At 36.8% G+C, this 16011-nt stretch overlaps 1 protein-coding gene across 3 annotated transcripts in view; it reads left to right on the plus strand.

Moving 5' to 3' along the window:
- The window catches only part of ntrk3b (neurotrophic tyrosine kinase, receptor, type 3b), a 201168-nt gene that overhangs the window by 165632 nt on the left and 19525 nt on the right, over positions 1-16011 (plus strand). For all 3 annotated transcript variants that reach the window (XM_030129404.1, XM_030129411.1, XM_030129415.1), the window contains 3 exons: positions 2422-2552; positions 8887-9059; positions 11388-11631. In XM_030129404.1, the coding sequence (XP_029985264.1) occupies positions 2422-2552; positions 8887-9059; positions 11388-11631 (548 nt within the window). The remainder of the gene's footprint in view (positions 1-2421; positions 2553-8886; positions 9060-11387; positions 11632-16011) is intronic.

The raw sequence follows: 16011 nt of genomic DNA on the forward strand, positions 1-16011 counted from the left end.
GACCAGATCCTGACACACCATGACATTTATTTACCTTAACGTATAGAGTACTTAGTGGTCTGTTCTGGGTCAATAATATTACATAATGTAACTTGACTTCTTTATCTTAAATTATTTTCCCATGCTTTTTTTGTACAACTAAATATTGCAGTTTAATTCTGTATTTAACTATGCATTTGTGTTTATGTGCTATTTAAGTTTTTTTTTTTCTTGTTACTTACCCTTAAAGACATAGTACTATTTTGGGTTTGATTTTTAAATGAATGTTTCTATACATGTAATTTTTCCTAAGAGGTTTATTGCTATTATTTTATCGTCTTCATTTTTCATTCAAATATTATGATATAACATAAATATTATGAAAACAGAGAAAACTGGTAAAAAAAACAAAACAAAACAAAACAAAACTGGTGAAACATACACATATTGGCTTGAGAGTCTGGTTTCGACCGGCTCTATATATGTCATGAGATAACTTTTGTTATAATTTGGCGCAATATAAATAAAATTTGACTTGATTTGATTTGAAAAAAAAACATTTTCAACAAAATATATGAATAGCTGAATGTAAAAACAGGCATCCAGATCCACTGTCATTTGTTAAACTACATGGATTTTATTGATAAATAGATTTTGCAGAAGGTGATGGCATTTTCACATTGACTATGGAGCCTTTGAATATCCAAATGAATCATATGGGAGTTATTCACTTGTATTGATAGAATTAGGGGTGAAATGGTTGAACATTTTAGATCACTAGATGCTTTTGGTCACTTGTGGCTGTTTAGGTCTTTGTGTGAGTGTTAATTATTCATTTCATATTTCAAAGAGCTGGTCTATATGACTCCACCTTTCATCATATGGGCTTCTTATTTTGTCTAAATATGCTTTATGTGTGTACAAATTCAGAAAATCGCATCCCTGTTTGATAGACTGAGGCAAGGTGTATATGTTACCAAAAACAAAACAGGAAAAAATTAAAAGTCACAAAATCATAGCATACAACTTCAGTGGGGAAAAGAATAGAAATAAAAAAGAGGGGCTTTTTTTTTCACTTACCCCAGGATGTTTCACTTCCCTCTTCAAAGAAGGAGACATTTTACTGCTCTGTTTTCATTACAAAATGTCCTCCTTTGTTTTGTTGTTTTTCAGTGGCAACAGTAAAACCAAGAAGTACAGATAAGACATTTGCATCTCTGCAGGTCCGGTGTCGTCTCTCATTTTATTTGTGCTCGGGGAGATTTAAAACCACTTGAACCATAATGTTCCCTGTATTCTCCTGAAAGTAGCTTCAAAGTTAGATAAAACATTTTTTATGCAGTCTGACAACATTGCGTATTCTATAAAAGGTTTTTTTCAGCGCTTGGCGGAAGCTCTATCACCCTCATATTGGGAGAAATATTCAAATATTCACCATTACATCAGACAGAGAGCTTTAGATGTCTTGTGCATCGTTTTGTACACACAGCCTTAATTTATCATGACATATTTGGCACTGCGTCTTTAGCAACTCCTGACTGGAATTTAAAACACAACAATGTAGCCTCACCGACAGTGCAGCATATACAACCCAAGTGCACTTTCTCTGTTGCACTTGTTTCCATCACATTTTCCTTATATTGTACTCGCCTCACTTTGAAATCCACATTTCAGCGAAGTGGCTTAAAAAGGATAAAAAACAGATTCACTTAATAGCATCTGACAGTGCAGTACAAACAAACAAACAGCAAAAATAGATCAAACAGTTGACCAAAAAATGCAACGCTCTCTTCTAACACACAGTATAAGTTATAAAGTTAACTTCACAAGTCAGTGCAAACTATTAGAGACGATGAGAGGCCTGATCAGTCCATCACAGAATCAGTGATCAGCTCATGTTTTAATAGCACCGACTGCCATGCATTCATCCAAATAAAACAAATGCTTTCCTTATTAAACCATATCAAAGAAAAGATGTCTCTACAAAGAAAATCATTTCATGTAAACTTGTAATCTCTCTTAATCAACTGCTTATGATGTGTAATCTCAATATTCAAAGTAAACAGATCTTGTGAACTTAGTTGTCAGGCTGCTGAGACAAATACTGTTGTCATAGCAACACAGGCTTTAAACAAGCCCCGTCTCAGCTGTTCGGCACACATTTTAGATGAAACGAGTCTAAAGAAATTATCTGCCTCATTAATTCTTGTATCTCTAATGTTAAGTGGAGCTTTCTGTTTTAAAGAGGGGAGTAGACAACAATGAAGTAATCATAAAGTGATGAAAATATATACTCATCCTAAGTATATTAAATGCAAATACATACTGTATACATCACATTTTGTCGAAAGAGTTTACTAAAGCTGAACTATGTGATTAAAAAGAATTAAAAACCCCATTTTAAGTCCCTCTGCTGTATTTCTTTGTGTATTTGTGGTTTAGTTGTCCAGCATATAAAGCGGAGAGACATCATCCTGAAGAGGGAGCTGGGAGAAGGAGCGTTTGGCAAAGTTTTCCTGGCAGAGTGTTACAACCTCAGTCCCACCAAGGACAAGATGCTGGTGGCTGTGAAGGTATGTCTTTAGCACATGTGTATTATGTGTGTCAGTGTGCAGCATAAGTAGGTTATGTCAAACCACATCACATCAATGATGGCCCACAAAGGCTTCCCATCAAAATGTGGTCCAGTATTTGGGATAGGTACTTTTTTTTTCTTCTTATAATAAAGTAGGTCTATTTCAAAGTATTTCAGAACATTTAATAAAAACGAACTGTCCCCGGCACAAAGGCACATGGTGCATTCGTAAGCCCCTCGTAAACTCTGCAATCTACCTTACAATGTATGGTACAGTATCTGAGAAATATATAGTTCATTTCAGAGCACATCAGGAATTCAGAAATCTGTAATGTGCAGATTCAGTAGGTGGTGGTGAGTTAGCAGAAAGGAGACAGATTAACTTCAGAGTGTAGTCACAATTTACTGTCCAACTTTACATGCACTTCACTCATTTACTGGCACTTACTTTCCGAGTCCTGACTCAAAGGTGAGTTTATGACCCATCAGGAATGGCTACAAAACCAGTCAGAATCCAGAAATGGCATACCGCAGCAAATGCATGTGAAATAAAGAAGCAGATTCAACAAATACTACCCAAGCACTTCTAAAGATTACATCAGGATTGAAACTGTAAATACATTAAAAAAAAATCAATCTTAGAAAATCCATACTTATAATTGCCACAAAGGTTGTTTCAAATGGGGAAGCTTGTAAAATCCAGCCCCTACAGAGTTGTCATATAATAATTCTGGCCCTTAGACAAATATAGTTGATGACCCCTTGGACACATAACAGGAACTATACACCGAGCAACCATAACATTATGACCACTGACAGGAGAAGTGGTAATAATATTGATTATTTCACTACTATGGGAAATTTCACTGGGTTGGAGATATTAGGCAGCATGTGAACATTTAGTCCTCAAAGCTGATATAAGGAACTGAGGGACTTTGACCAGGACCATATTGTAACAATGATGACTGGATCAGAGCATCTCCTCAACTTGGACATCCCAATCTCAGGCCATGAGACAAATAAATCTGATCCATGCAGGTCCACCTCTCAGGGATCTGATGCTAACGTCTTGGTCCTTATACAGTGGTTTCCAACCTTTTTTATCTTGTGACCCATTTTAACATCACAAATTTCTGGCGACCCCAGACATTCAAAACAGAGCCTTTTTTTTTTTTTTTTTTTTGCTACAGTTAATTTGTTTTTGATCATGTAATAGTTTGCTATACTATGTGGCACATAAACTGTAATTTTAAACAATATTTAGGCAACATAATGTATATTATTATGGACAGAGGCAGAAAAGATCTGTCCGTTCTCTGTTCGGTCCGTTTTTTTGACTGCGACTGTGTCCAGGCAGGTTGAAGCGTAGTAACGCATGCGGTCACATGATCGGGTCAATCAAGATATGCCCTCTCAGATATTATATCCTGCATTTTATTTGAACTTGATTTTTATTAGGAGAAGTGTGTGGTGTTTTAATTATAATGAAATACAGGGTGACACAAAAAAACGGGAACTTTTTAACAATCCAATAAAACCAAGAGTGATGCAAGAAAAATATTTTATTCATAGTAATTGAAACCTTAAAACATGCCATTTAAGAAACAATGATGGAATTTTCATTTTTTAAAAATTACTTCCTGTAGATGGCGTCCTCCTGTTCGAATGCATTCTTGAAATCTGCTGTTGAGATTCCTCATTGACCGCTGCAACATCTCAGCTGGGATACTGTGAATTTCATCCTGAATTCTCTGTTTTAACTCATCCAGAGTTCTTGTCGAGTCATGTACACTTTACTCTTGGGATAGCCCCACAAGAAAAAATCATAAACGGACAAATCTGGCGATCTAGGGGGCCAGGGAACGTTACCGAATCTTGAAATCACACGGTTACCAAACAATTCTCGCACAGCCGCCAATGGTTACTAAAATGGGGGTGTGTTTACTTGCTCCAGGTCACTGTCTCGCAGTGCTGCCACTTGCTCATGTCTGCCAATACGCACTTCAAAAATTCCCATTTTTTGGGTCACCCTGTAATTTTTTAAAAATGAAAATTCCATCATTATGTCTTAAATGGCATGTTTTAAGGTTTCAATTACTATGAATATAATATTTTTCTTCCATCACTCTTGGTTTTATTGGATTGTTAAAAAGTTACCATTTTTTTGTGTCACCCTGTATATATTGAATCATTAAAAATATGTTTTATTTTTATTTTTTTTTATTTTTTTAATCAATTACTAGAAATTTCAGGCGACCACATTTGAATTCCAGACACAGCACACCTTCAGAGGTCTAGAGGAGTCCAGGCCTCGGGTCAGAGCTGCGTTTTTTTTTTGTTTTTTTTTAAAGGGGAACCTACACAATATTAGACAGGTGCTGATAATGTTCTGCTCCCATAGATGCTCAATTGGCAGAGATCCGGTTGTTGTTCAAGGTAATAACCACTTTATATTGGGAATGAACAACAAGCTCTAGAGATGCTCTGACTCAGTGATTTGACCTTCACAATTTCTCACTTGTCGAAGTTTCTCAGTTCCCTACTCTTACCCATTTTTTTCCCCCGAACACATCAACTTTGAGGTGTTCAAGGTTCATTACTGCCTAATATATGCCAACCACTGACAGGTTCCATAGTAATGAGATGATTAAAATTAACACCACTTTATAATAATAATAATAATAATAATAATAATTATTATTATTATTATTATTATTATTATTATTATTATTATTATTATTATTATTATTATTACTACTACTACTACTACTACTAATAATAATAATAATAATAATAATAGATTAGATTTCTGTAGCACTTTTCAAGGCCCCCAAAGCATTCATACTCCAGTGTGAGTGACACTGGAGGCAAGGTGGGTGAAGTGTCTTGCCCAAGGACACAACGGCACATGAGTAGGAGAGACCTTTGGCTACCTTTGGTGTTTGGACGACCCACTCTACCTCCTGAGCCATGGCCACCCCAATTTTGCCTGTCATTGGTCATAATGTTCTGGCTAATCTGTGCATAAACGTTGTACATCTGGAAGTGCATTCAGAACCACATTCTTCACTCTTATACATATTACCCCCATAATACATCATGACAACATGCCTTTCTACACTTTCTCATAAAAAAAACCCATCAACCATCAATTTGCTTTCCATTTTTAATATGTGTCAGTGTTACGACCAAATGAATCTGATGTTTTATTTTAAAGACCTTGATGCATTTTGAACCATGTCTCCTGCATTGTAGCTATGAGTGCATTCACCAGCGCCAAACTTTAAGTTGTTCTTGGCAGACCCCATTGTGAATATGAGGAAGTGTATGAATGTTAAACAGGGTCATTCTGAATGAGAGGTTGCAGAATCAGCAAACCTACTCAGTCAAAAAAAAAAAAAGGAGACAGAAGAAAACACCCTGACCTTGACAAACCGAGGAGGTAGTTGAAGATGTATGAGTCTTGCTATCACATCCTTTTCTCAATATAACTGGACTAATCCAAAAAGTCATCGTGTTTTCAAACATGTCTAAAAAAATATGCTTTCTAAAGTTGTTTTTTTTCTTTCTTTTTTTTTTACATAATGCTCAATAGGCATCTTAACATGTTCCTGCCTGTGATAAAGAAGGAAGAGGCTCTCTGAATACACTTAAAGGTCAACAATGGGAAAATTCATTGCAGCGCTTTCTTTCAATTTATTGCAGTCGGAGCACTTGGAGGTATTGTTTTGGAAGGATGCCCAGACAAGAAACATTTCCTTAAGAGTGCGGTTTGATTTGGTAATAGAATTTTATGGCCATTTTACCTGCTCTGCCGTACATCTCAACCACCTCCAGGAGTTGACTGCAAGCAGAGAACATATAGTAAATGTATTTCCATCCCAAGGTCTTTCCATCTGTAATAACGTCAGCAGTCTGGGAAAGTAGGAATCAAGGCCAAGGTGATTAAAAGAAGCAGCTTGTCGTATTTTCTTCTTAACCATAACCTCTTAAGTGTCCAGAGTCTTCCTCTCCCTAAATACAATATACACTAAGACATGTTACTTTTTTAAATTTTTTTTTTTTTCTTAATTTTTCTTTTCTTGGCACCTTCATTTGACACCTGTATTTCGCTTCAAAGAAGTTTAAAGTAGTTATTTCGACCCCTTTACCAGTCAGATCAGTCTGTCTCATGGGATTATATCCCCAAAAATACTGAACAGTATTATGGGACCGATAATGTTATATTTATACACATCCACTTATTATATTCGAAATATTACACAACAGAGCACTTCCAGAATCGGTTTCTAATGTTTACAGAGTTTGATTGCTGTAACGAGGAGAAAAGTGACTGATTTTTCTATTATCTTCTCTTTTGCGATGCCAGTGGGTGTAGGATGGAGACGGAGCTGATCCAACATTGCACGATGAGAATTATTGACATATTATATTACAGGCTTAAAAGATTATATATTGAGGAAAAGTATCGAGAGATTTGCACTGAATAAATATTGTACTACCCTTTAAGTTGCTGCATTCAGTATAATATACCTAAATGATTTGAGATATGTAAAAACAGTATACCAATCAAATTAGGAAATAATAAAAAAGAAGTAGCTTAAACTGATGACGCCCTATTTGTAAATGATGGTACTTTTACTATAATAATACAGATATAATAGCTGTCACTGTGTGCATCTTTTAGTTGAGCAAAAAAAAAACTGGGCATATGACAAGCAGAGTTTGTAATTTGAAATAGAAAAAAAGTAAAAGAAAAAAAAAACATGGACCATAAATTAGCTAAAGGTAATGTTATAAATGAACCACAATAAAGCTCCTCATCTACATGAGTAGTTTGATCACCAAAGTCATTAGGATTGATTGCAGTCTATTTAGTCTTAGTTCTTTCTTTAATGGTGAACTGACAAATCATAAGAAATAGGGCCCATAAAGGTGTCTTCTTCACCAATAAGGACACACAAAAAGTTTTGTTTTTTTTTTTTTTCAGATCAAAAGTAATACTGCATCCAAGCATCTTATCTTCATCTGTAGAAAGTAACTTTATGAAGTGTATAATGAGGAAGATGCCCTCTTTGAGCTGTCTCTTGTTTGTTTCAATAAGAAGTAATTTAAAAAGCAAAAATATGTAGTAAAATAATAATACAGATCCAGACTGGGATAAAAAGTCAGGTCTGGAGTGATATACGCTCACATAACACCCATATTCATATACTGATGCATATGCTCACACACACACACACGCACGCACACACACACGGTTTAAGTAATCACCAAAGCTCATTACGCTATATAGACTGACATTCACACAAAACTATAATCCATCAGTCCAGCGCTTTTCTCTTCACTATCCATCAAACTATGCCCCTCATTACAACAGTCACAACAGGACTCATACATGATGTGGTATTATATTGAGATAAACAACATGATTATAATATTTTGTGCGCAAATCATTTAGATGCCAGATTGCCAAGTAAATATAAAATGCCTCCACTGATATTCAATGCAACAGTAAAAAATGATCAACAACACAATGAATTGTTGATATTTTCTTGTGAGGGTCTTCGCCACCTTCTTCTTTCTTGTTTCACCCCCACACACACACACACCCCCCACCCTCATGTCAGCTCTGGCATCGAAATGTGGTTTAACAAAACTCATAATAAAGACAGTAGAATATCAAGAGGAGTTTCATATACTTTATGAAGTTTCTCTTGGCAAAGCAAATTTGTTCAGCACCAAAAGGCAGCCAGACTATCATTCTGCTCTTATGATGCTGGACAAGACAAGTTAAAAAAAAAAAAAAAAGATCAGCAACAGCTTCATCTTATGTGATTCAAGTAACATTAGACGATGAAAAGTCGACTCAACTTAGATAAGAGATTGTACAACTTTAAAGGGATTTTGCTTTTTTTAAAAAAAAAAAAAAAAAAAAAAAAGGAATTGTGCATTTTAAAACATTTCCCTGTGGTCTACATAAACTGTAAATTCTATGCTTGGGTCTGAATTCTTCATTAATTCAACTCCACAGGTCCATCTTCAACCCTATTTCTGAGTAATGACACCAGAAAGGTCATTTTGAGCGCTGGCCCTTTAAATGCAAATGAGCCACTTCATGCCCCACCCCCTTCAGGTTATTGGCTGTGCTGCTCTGTCCCATTCAACCAACAACTGAACATTTTAGGTAATTGGCTTGAAGTTTGGACATATTTTCAGTATGGACTACAACCGCTGCTGCTGACAAACAATTATGTCGTACTCAGAGAAATATTCGGCGGAAGTATCCGACTTTGCTTTTGTTATAACAGTGCAGCTGTTCTCCCTTTTAGACGCTGAAAGATCCCAACTTGTCTGCAAGAAAGGACTTCCAGAGAGAGGCAGAGCTGCTGACCAACCTGCAGCATGACCATATCGTTAAATTCTATGGCGTGTGTGTGGACGGAGACCCTCTGATCATGGTTTTCGAATACATGAAGCATGGAGACCTCAACAAATTCCTCAGGTCAGTGATTGAAAGGCTAATTAAGCAGACATGACTGTGTGTATCTGTACTACAAGAGTTTTCACTCAATGTCATGTTTAGGTTTGACAGTGCATGAATGTAGAACTCCAGCAAGATATCTAGAGTGAATCCAAGAGAACATCAATTCTTTTGATCGCAGCCCCGCCCCTACGTCATCCGTCCAACTTCACAGTTTTTTGGGTTAGCAAACATAAGTGCTTTAGTGCTTTTGTTCAGTAATGTCAGACTGTACCGGGGGAAGTGACCTCTGATAAGCTTCAACAAAAGCGACACAATGCTTGTACAGCGAGCGCTTTGGTAATGGGAAGCTTCACTAGAGTTGATGTCAGTGTGCACAGGAGGAGTCTGGGTTAGAAGTGTGCTGTTTCCAGTGCGTTGACAGCAGAAGTGTGTGTCTGTGCATGTGTGTGTGTGTGTGTGTGTGTGGTCTATCTTAGTTTTGAAGTCTGAGCAATAGTTGAAAAGATGACATGTTACGATTGAGTTTGTGAGTGCGTGTCTGTGTGTAGATTCAGGAGTGCGTGAAGACTTTCTGTTGGGAAATCATTCCTGAAATGAAAGGCAATGTCGCGAATGATGAAATTCTTTCATCCAAGGTGCAAGACGTGGCTGATTTTTGGTCTGTTGGTCCTGTTGGTCACATTTAACAGATGAAATGTGCAAGGAATCAATAAGAATGAATGGGGAATCTGACGAGCAGGTTCAGTTCAACCTTCAGATAAACGTTGAATGACCTGAAAACATTCAGCACAAGCTGGATATGTGTGGAAAAAAAAAGAGGTGGAGATACAAAAAGACACACACACACAGAGAAAAAATACTGCTTATCCTTCTAGTGTGGAGCTAGATTAGTACAAACACTTAAAGAAAACAATACTCAAAGTGCACTAAAACTGAAAGATGAAAAAAGCGGCAGAAAGAGCTGCAGTGAGTCTGCATGGTGCCATGTCTGTAATCACAGTGACGGCAAGGAGATGAGAGCAGCAGGGAGTTCTCTGAGGAAATAGTTCCCTCATCGTTACCCAGAAATGCTAAGCAGGGAAGGAGCTCTCCTGTCGTGAACTTGTTCTGGTTTTGTATGATTTACAGTACCTTGAAGTAATCCCTTGGCCTTGGTAAAAACTCGTTACTGACTGTAGCAGTAGAAAATCTTACTATAATCCAAGAAAGTCCAGAGATTTTTTTTTTTCTTCTTCATTATCAGAGAGCTACTAATAAGACTGTGGTCACCTAGCAGTTTTTTTTGCTAATCAAGCTGCTTGGTTTATTTTCAGTTGTAATTAGTCATGTATTGTTTGTCTGTCTGATTACAAAACACTCCTCCATTGAACACAAGGGAATAGGTTTTACACTTTGGGTCTTTGAAAAAAAGAAAAAATTTCTGTAGAACCTTCTGATCAGAGCATCAAACTGTGATCCAATTTGGGAAATGTGCATAGCATTTTTTCCCCTTCCTATACTAAAGTAGGTCAAATTCCAAGCATTTCACAACACTGTATACTTAGAATATAATTATAATAATTAAATTAACCCATAAAGGCCCAAACATCCATATCCTAATCCTATCCGTACATGTAAATAATGGGCGCAAAATGCAGTTTGTCATCTTTTCATGGTCATCAGATATGACCCATTTGGACGTTCAGAGGCTCCGTAGTAAACGTGGAAACACCGTCATCTTCTACAACACTGATTCACCAGTAAAACCCATTGAGTTGGATCAATGACAGTGGATGGACACACTTTTTTAATATTCAGTTATTGATATATTTACCAGAAAACTAACTTTTTCTACAGTTTTTGATATAACTTCAACTTTAAACTGACCTTTTATGAAAATCTACATGATCAGTAAATTAGATACAGAAAAATCCATGATGTTCACAATAAAAATGTAAAATATAGAGGATAATATGATAATAAACTGTGATAAATCACTTAAGAAGGTTAAGTCTACAGAAACCTCAAAGTAGCCCTGGGTCTTTATGGGTTAAAAACTGATCAATGGCACCAACTGATAAAAAGGGAAGAACATAAGTCATAATTTGTGGTTCATGTGTTGTTTGATCACATCGAATGAGAAGAAGGTGGACTACTATCATTCTAATTTGTTCATGTTTCCACTCACAGTCACTCTAAAGTACACACTATATTCTTTATATTTGGAATATAGAAGTGCTACTTATCAGAGCTGTAAAACATGAGATACTGCACTGAATTACATATTGTTTTATTTGTTGTACAAATTGTGATATCAGTACCTCAACTCTTCAGATCAGTAATTTTTCATTATTCTGTGTAACCCAGAGCGCATGGCCCAGATGCCATGATCCTGGTAGACGGCCAGCCACTGCAGTCCAACGGAGAGCTGGGCCTTTCCCAGATGCTGCACATCGCCACCCAGATAGCCTCAGGCATGGTCTACCTGGCCTCCCAGCACTTTGTCCACAGAGATCTGGCGACTCGCAATTGCCTGGTGGGCAACGGCCTGCTGGTCAAGATCGGAGACTTTGGCATGTCCAGGGACATTTACAGCAGCGACTACTACAGGGTAAGTCTGTGCCAACATCTTTGTATTAGCTGTCATTTGCTATTAAAACTTTTCTCCTCTCGATGGCACAGATAACAGGCTGGATTTCACAGCTCTGAGTGCCAAAGTAATTTAGATTGATTTCAACTACATTGACACTTCAGATAAGTTTTCCTGTCACCTTACTTTAGTGCTAGAGGGAAAAATGTCAATGCAAATTCACTTTTGGTCCTTTAGATTAGCTGTCTCCTTGCATCTCTTTGTACATTTAACTAAAACTAGAGATGGCATAAGCCTTAGCAAAAACCACAAAAAGTACATTTAAGTTTGTTCTCCATACTCAGTTTGTAATTGGGTTCAAACCAGCATCAAATAAATCCTCAGGGGCTGCAAAGTAAAAAAAAAAAAAAAAACATTTCTGAAGGCTGAAACTGTTGTTCTCTCTTGTGCCAGTTTTTGTTTCTGTGTTTTTGTTTTTGTTTCCATCTTTCTTTTCTAAAGAGAGTTAACTGCTCTCCCTCCTTGGAACAGCCCCGGGCCCCCACACCAGCCCAAATACTTTGAGGCAAGGATGGAGAGGTTTAGCAGTTCAGTAGGAGATGGAGATGAGTCTACTGAGCCTCCAGCCTAGTGCTCAGAGGCTTGTTTATATAGCTTCCAATTCGTGTCCCCTCTACTGTTTAACACGATTAGCAACTCCGAACGCTACAAACCAAGCGGCAACTGCTGGGCCGGGGAATTTTGCATTGCGGTGAATAAATAAGTGGGTAAAATGGAGTGATTGCTAAAACAGATCTGGTCATATTAAACAGACTTGACTTGTGAAATTACATTAGGTGCACCTGATTCTGTTCTCCCGGTGTGACAGCTGGGCCAGTTCGGACTTTGCTGGGGGCAACGCCAGCAGATATGAAGTACTTGCCTGCTGGGTGAACAGCTCTGCATGTATGAAATAATTTGTAAGGAAATTCTAGTTCCTCCATAGCACACCATCTGCGTAGTGGGTGTATTATTAAAATCTGAATGTATTTCTTACAATATTGCATGGATACCTTTCCACTGTAGGATTCGGTTGTATTTGATGGTGTATTAAGGACATGACATATAAGCTTTTTAATCGTTCTCTCGGTGATTTGAGCAATGAGGGACAAAAAAATCACTCGCTATATTAAACAAACTGCATAATTCTTTGTAAGTTTACTGATCACTGCCCAGCAACAGTGCAGGCTGTTAAGACTAAACAACATTAACATATGTTCATTTCAACCTTTTGTTTGTCAGAAATCAATCTCGCAGCTCCATAGAAGGCTTATCCTTATTTAGCACAATTAAAAATATGCACTGTGTAAGGCACTTGGGAAAGTGCTGGAATTAACACAATATTAAACACACTTCTGAAATCGCCCTCTGAAATAAGCTTATTGTGGGTTTAGCATCAAGGGTATATAAATACCCCACTTGCAACCATGAATATGTATTATAAACACTTTGTGGAGGGGAATAATTGAATGTATAGTCATTGGCAGTTTTATGATAAAGCTCAGTAGCCATGACAGAATAAATGAATATTGCTTGCTGCAGTTTTATTGTTATTCATAGAGGTATGCATGCATGCTCTGTGTATGTCATTCCTTTTTTGGATCATCTCAATAGTTACTGTTTTATTCTCAGCTACTTTCATTCTGTTTCATTTTAGCTACCTTTAAGTTATTATCTCTAGTAATTGTTCTGTGTTAGGTAATGAAAACATTGTAAGAACTTTTTTAAAAGCAAATTCTGATGTCGAAACTAAGATAATTTACAATCAATTATAGAATGAGTCTTTAAGGTAAATATTAAGTGTGGATTACATTTGATCACTTTAGTGTCTTGACATAGTTATACACATATTATCTTCCACTTGATTGTTTCAAAGGCAACTTTAAACAGACCCTTGGCAATTTTTATCAAACACTATGAAAGATGAAAACTATTAATAAACAGTATAAATAAATAAATATTTAGGACTTTCCCATAGTTCTTTTGGATTTTTTGGCACTTCATCTAGTTAATTTGAACTTTTTTCTAATATTTTTGTAATGGTAATATGTGTCCTAATAGACCGTATATAGCTGCAGTTAAACTCTTTGGGATTCCTGGTAATGTTTTTATTATACCCCTATCCATGGCATGCGCAGACCTGTTTAAAGACAAGATTTATGTTTCTGAGAAGTTTTAATCCACTGATTTATTGTGCAAAGCTTAGAGTTATTGCACTTTTTATATCATTTTGTTTGCAGTACTGTAAAAAAGCCAGTTAAAGTGGACTTTGCATCAGCAAACTGTGCTTGGCAGTAAGTCTCTGTGGACAAACCAAAATAAAACAAAGCATGTTTCCTGGTTTTGGCCCAAAGAGCAGCTCACCTAATTGTCTCCAAAGAAAAAAGTCACAGTTGATTTAGCAGATACTACTCCGCTCCAATATTAAATGGTTCAGTTGATCGGCCTTGTTTGAGCAATTATAAGCCTAATATAACTGCAGTGAGGTAACTGCTCAGTCAAAAGGCAGTTGCAAAAATATAATATGGGGCAACAAGGAGCTGTGTGGGCTCTGTTTTGTACTGCAACTGTTTCAATAATCAGGAAGGATCACAAATAGTGCAGTCATATGGGAGTTTAGAGAGTGTGTAGGTTACTGCAACGCTGTCTCTTCAGCAGCTAAATGGTAAATCCAATTGCATTTGTAAAAAACAAAAAAAAAGAGAGAGAGAGAGAAAGAGAAAATGAACATTGACTCATCCCATTTTGCTACAAACACATTCTGTACCTGCTTTTATTGGCTCATTGGTAGATCTGCAAGTCCTTTTGCTTCACCTCTTGGGTTTATGCAGTGGTTCTCAATCTTTTTTGGCTTGTGACCCCATTTTAACATCACAAATTTCTGGCGACCCCAAAAATCCAAAACGAAGACTTTTTTGTTTTTTGCTAAAATTAATTTGTTTTTGATCATGTAATAGTTTGCTATACTATGTTGCACATAAATGTTAATTTTAGACAACATTTAGTCTATATAATGTCTATTATTATGGACGGAGGCAGAAAAGCCAGGTGTAGATTACTGCACAAAGTGAGGATTTTATTTTCCTTGGTCAGGATATGTACAGTCAGTTGAGGCTGCAAATTAATACTGAACAAACAATAACTCAAACTATGAATTAGAAAGAGCTGCAGTATCTGAAACTGGACACATTGAATATTTGAAAGATAAACAGTACCACAGTGCTTCAGCTTCAGTTTCAGAGTTTGTCATGTCTTTATGTATTGTGATTGTCTCTGAACTCAACATATATTTTTTTTATTAGTATGTTTTATTATTATTATTTCTTTTTTTTTTTATCAATTACTAGAAATTTCAGGTGACCCCATTTGAATTCCAGGCAATGTGATGTGGTTACTGGTACAACATCCAGAAAATGGGTTTCACATCCTAACCCTTGTAGATGTTTAGATTTAGTTAATACCCACACTTCAGTTAGGGTTAGGAAAAGACTACTGTTTGTTCTAAATACTTAAATATACATTTGGAGTTATTTGTATCACATCTTTGCTAACACTGGTGTCTTTCCTCAAACCCAACCAAGTGCTTTAAGTGCCTGAGCATAAAATTTAATGATGCTGTCGTCAAAACCAGCTGATATTTTAAAATTAGTTGGCAGATATTCTGGAGAAATGAAGTACATGTTCAGTAAACATTTTTCATTTACTCACTTTCAGTCACTGCCAGTTGAAAATTGATACTAAATTACATAGGATTATTGAACCAAACATAATGCAGGCTGGATTAATAACAAAGCTTATTTGCAGTTACAGTTGAATGTAATTTCTGTGAGACAGTGTTGTGTAATAGGGTAAAAGCGTTCATCTCCCACAGCAGGGACACAGCCTGCATCCCCCACTGCACAGACTCCAGCTTGGCTAGACACCCCACAAAGGCAATATTCCTAGTGGGAAACCGATGAGGGATCTTGTCCTTGACACAGCGCCATAGGCTCCTGCTGTCAGGTCAGGGTGTCTCTGCGGAGGGGGGTCGAACCTGGGGGCAATGAGGTGAAACCCTGAGCTAAGTCTGCTCTCTTGAACAAACTTGTTACTGACAGGTGAAAAGAAGCAGCTGGTGACTCCATGTGTATCAAATCAGACAGGAGGATACTATACACACTCCCAAGGTTAACAGTGGATTTAACAGCGAGGGGAACTGCTGAGTAAAGGGAATTGCTCTGTACAAAATTGGCAGACATGGGAAAAGGAGTGCACATATACTATCATTAACCCGAATAAAATCAATAAATCACTTTTTAAAAATGTATGAACATGTATGAACTGAGACGTCTTTGAAGTAGACCTTGTTTTTGTGTGCGCTCA

The sequence above is a fragment of the Sphaeramia orbicularis genome, chromosome 3, assembly GCF_902148855.1.
Source record: "Sphaeramia orbicularis chromosome 3, fSphaOr1.1, whole genome shotgun sequence".
NCBI classification, from domain to species: Eukaryota; Metazoa; Chordata; class Actinopteri; order Kurtiformes; family Apogonidae; genus Sphaeramia; species Sphaeramia orbicularis.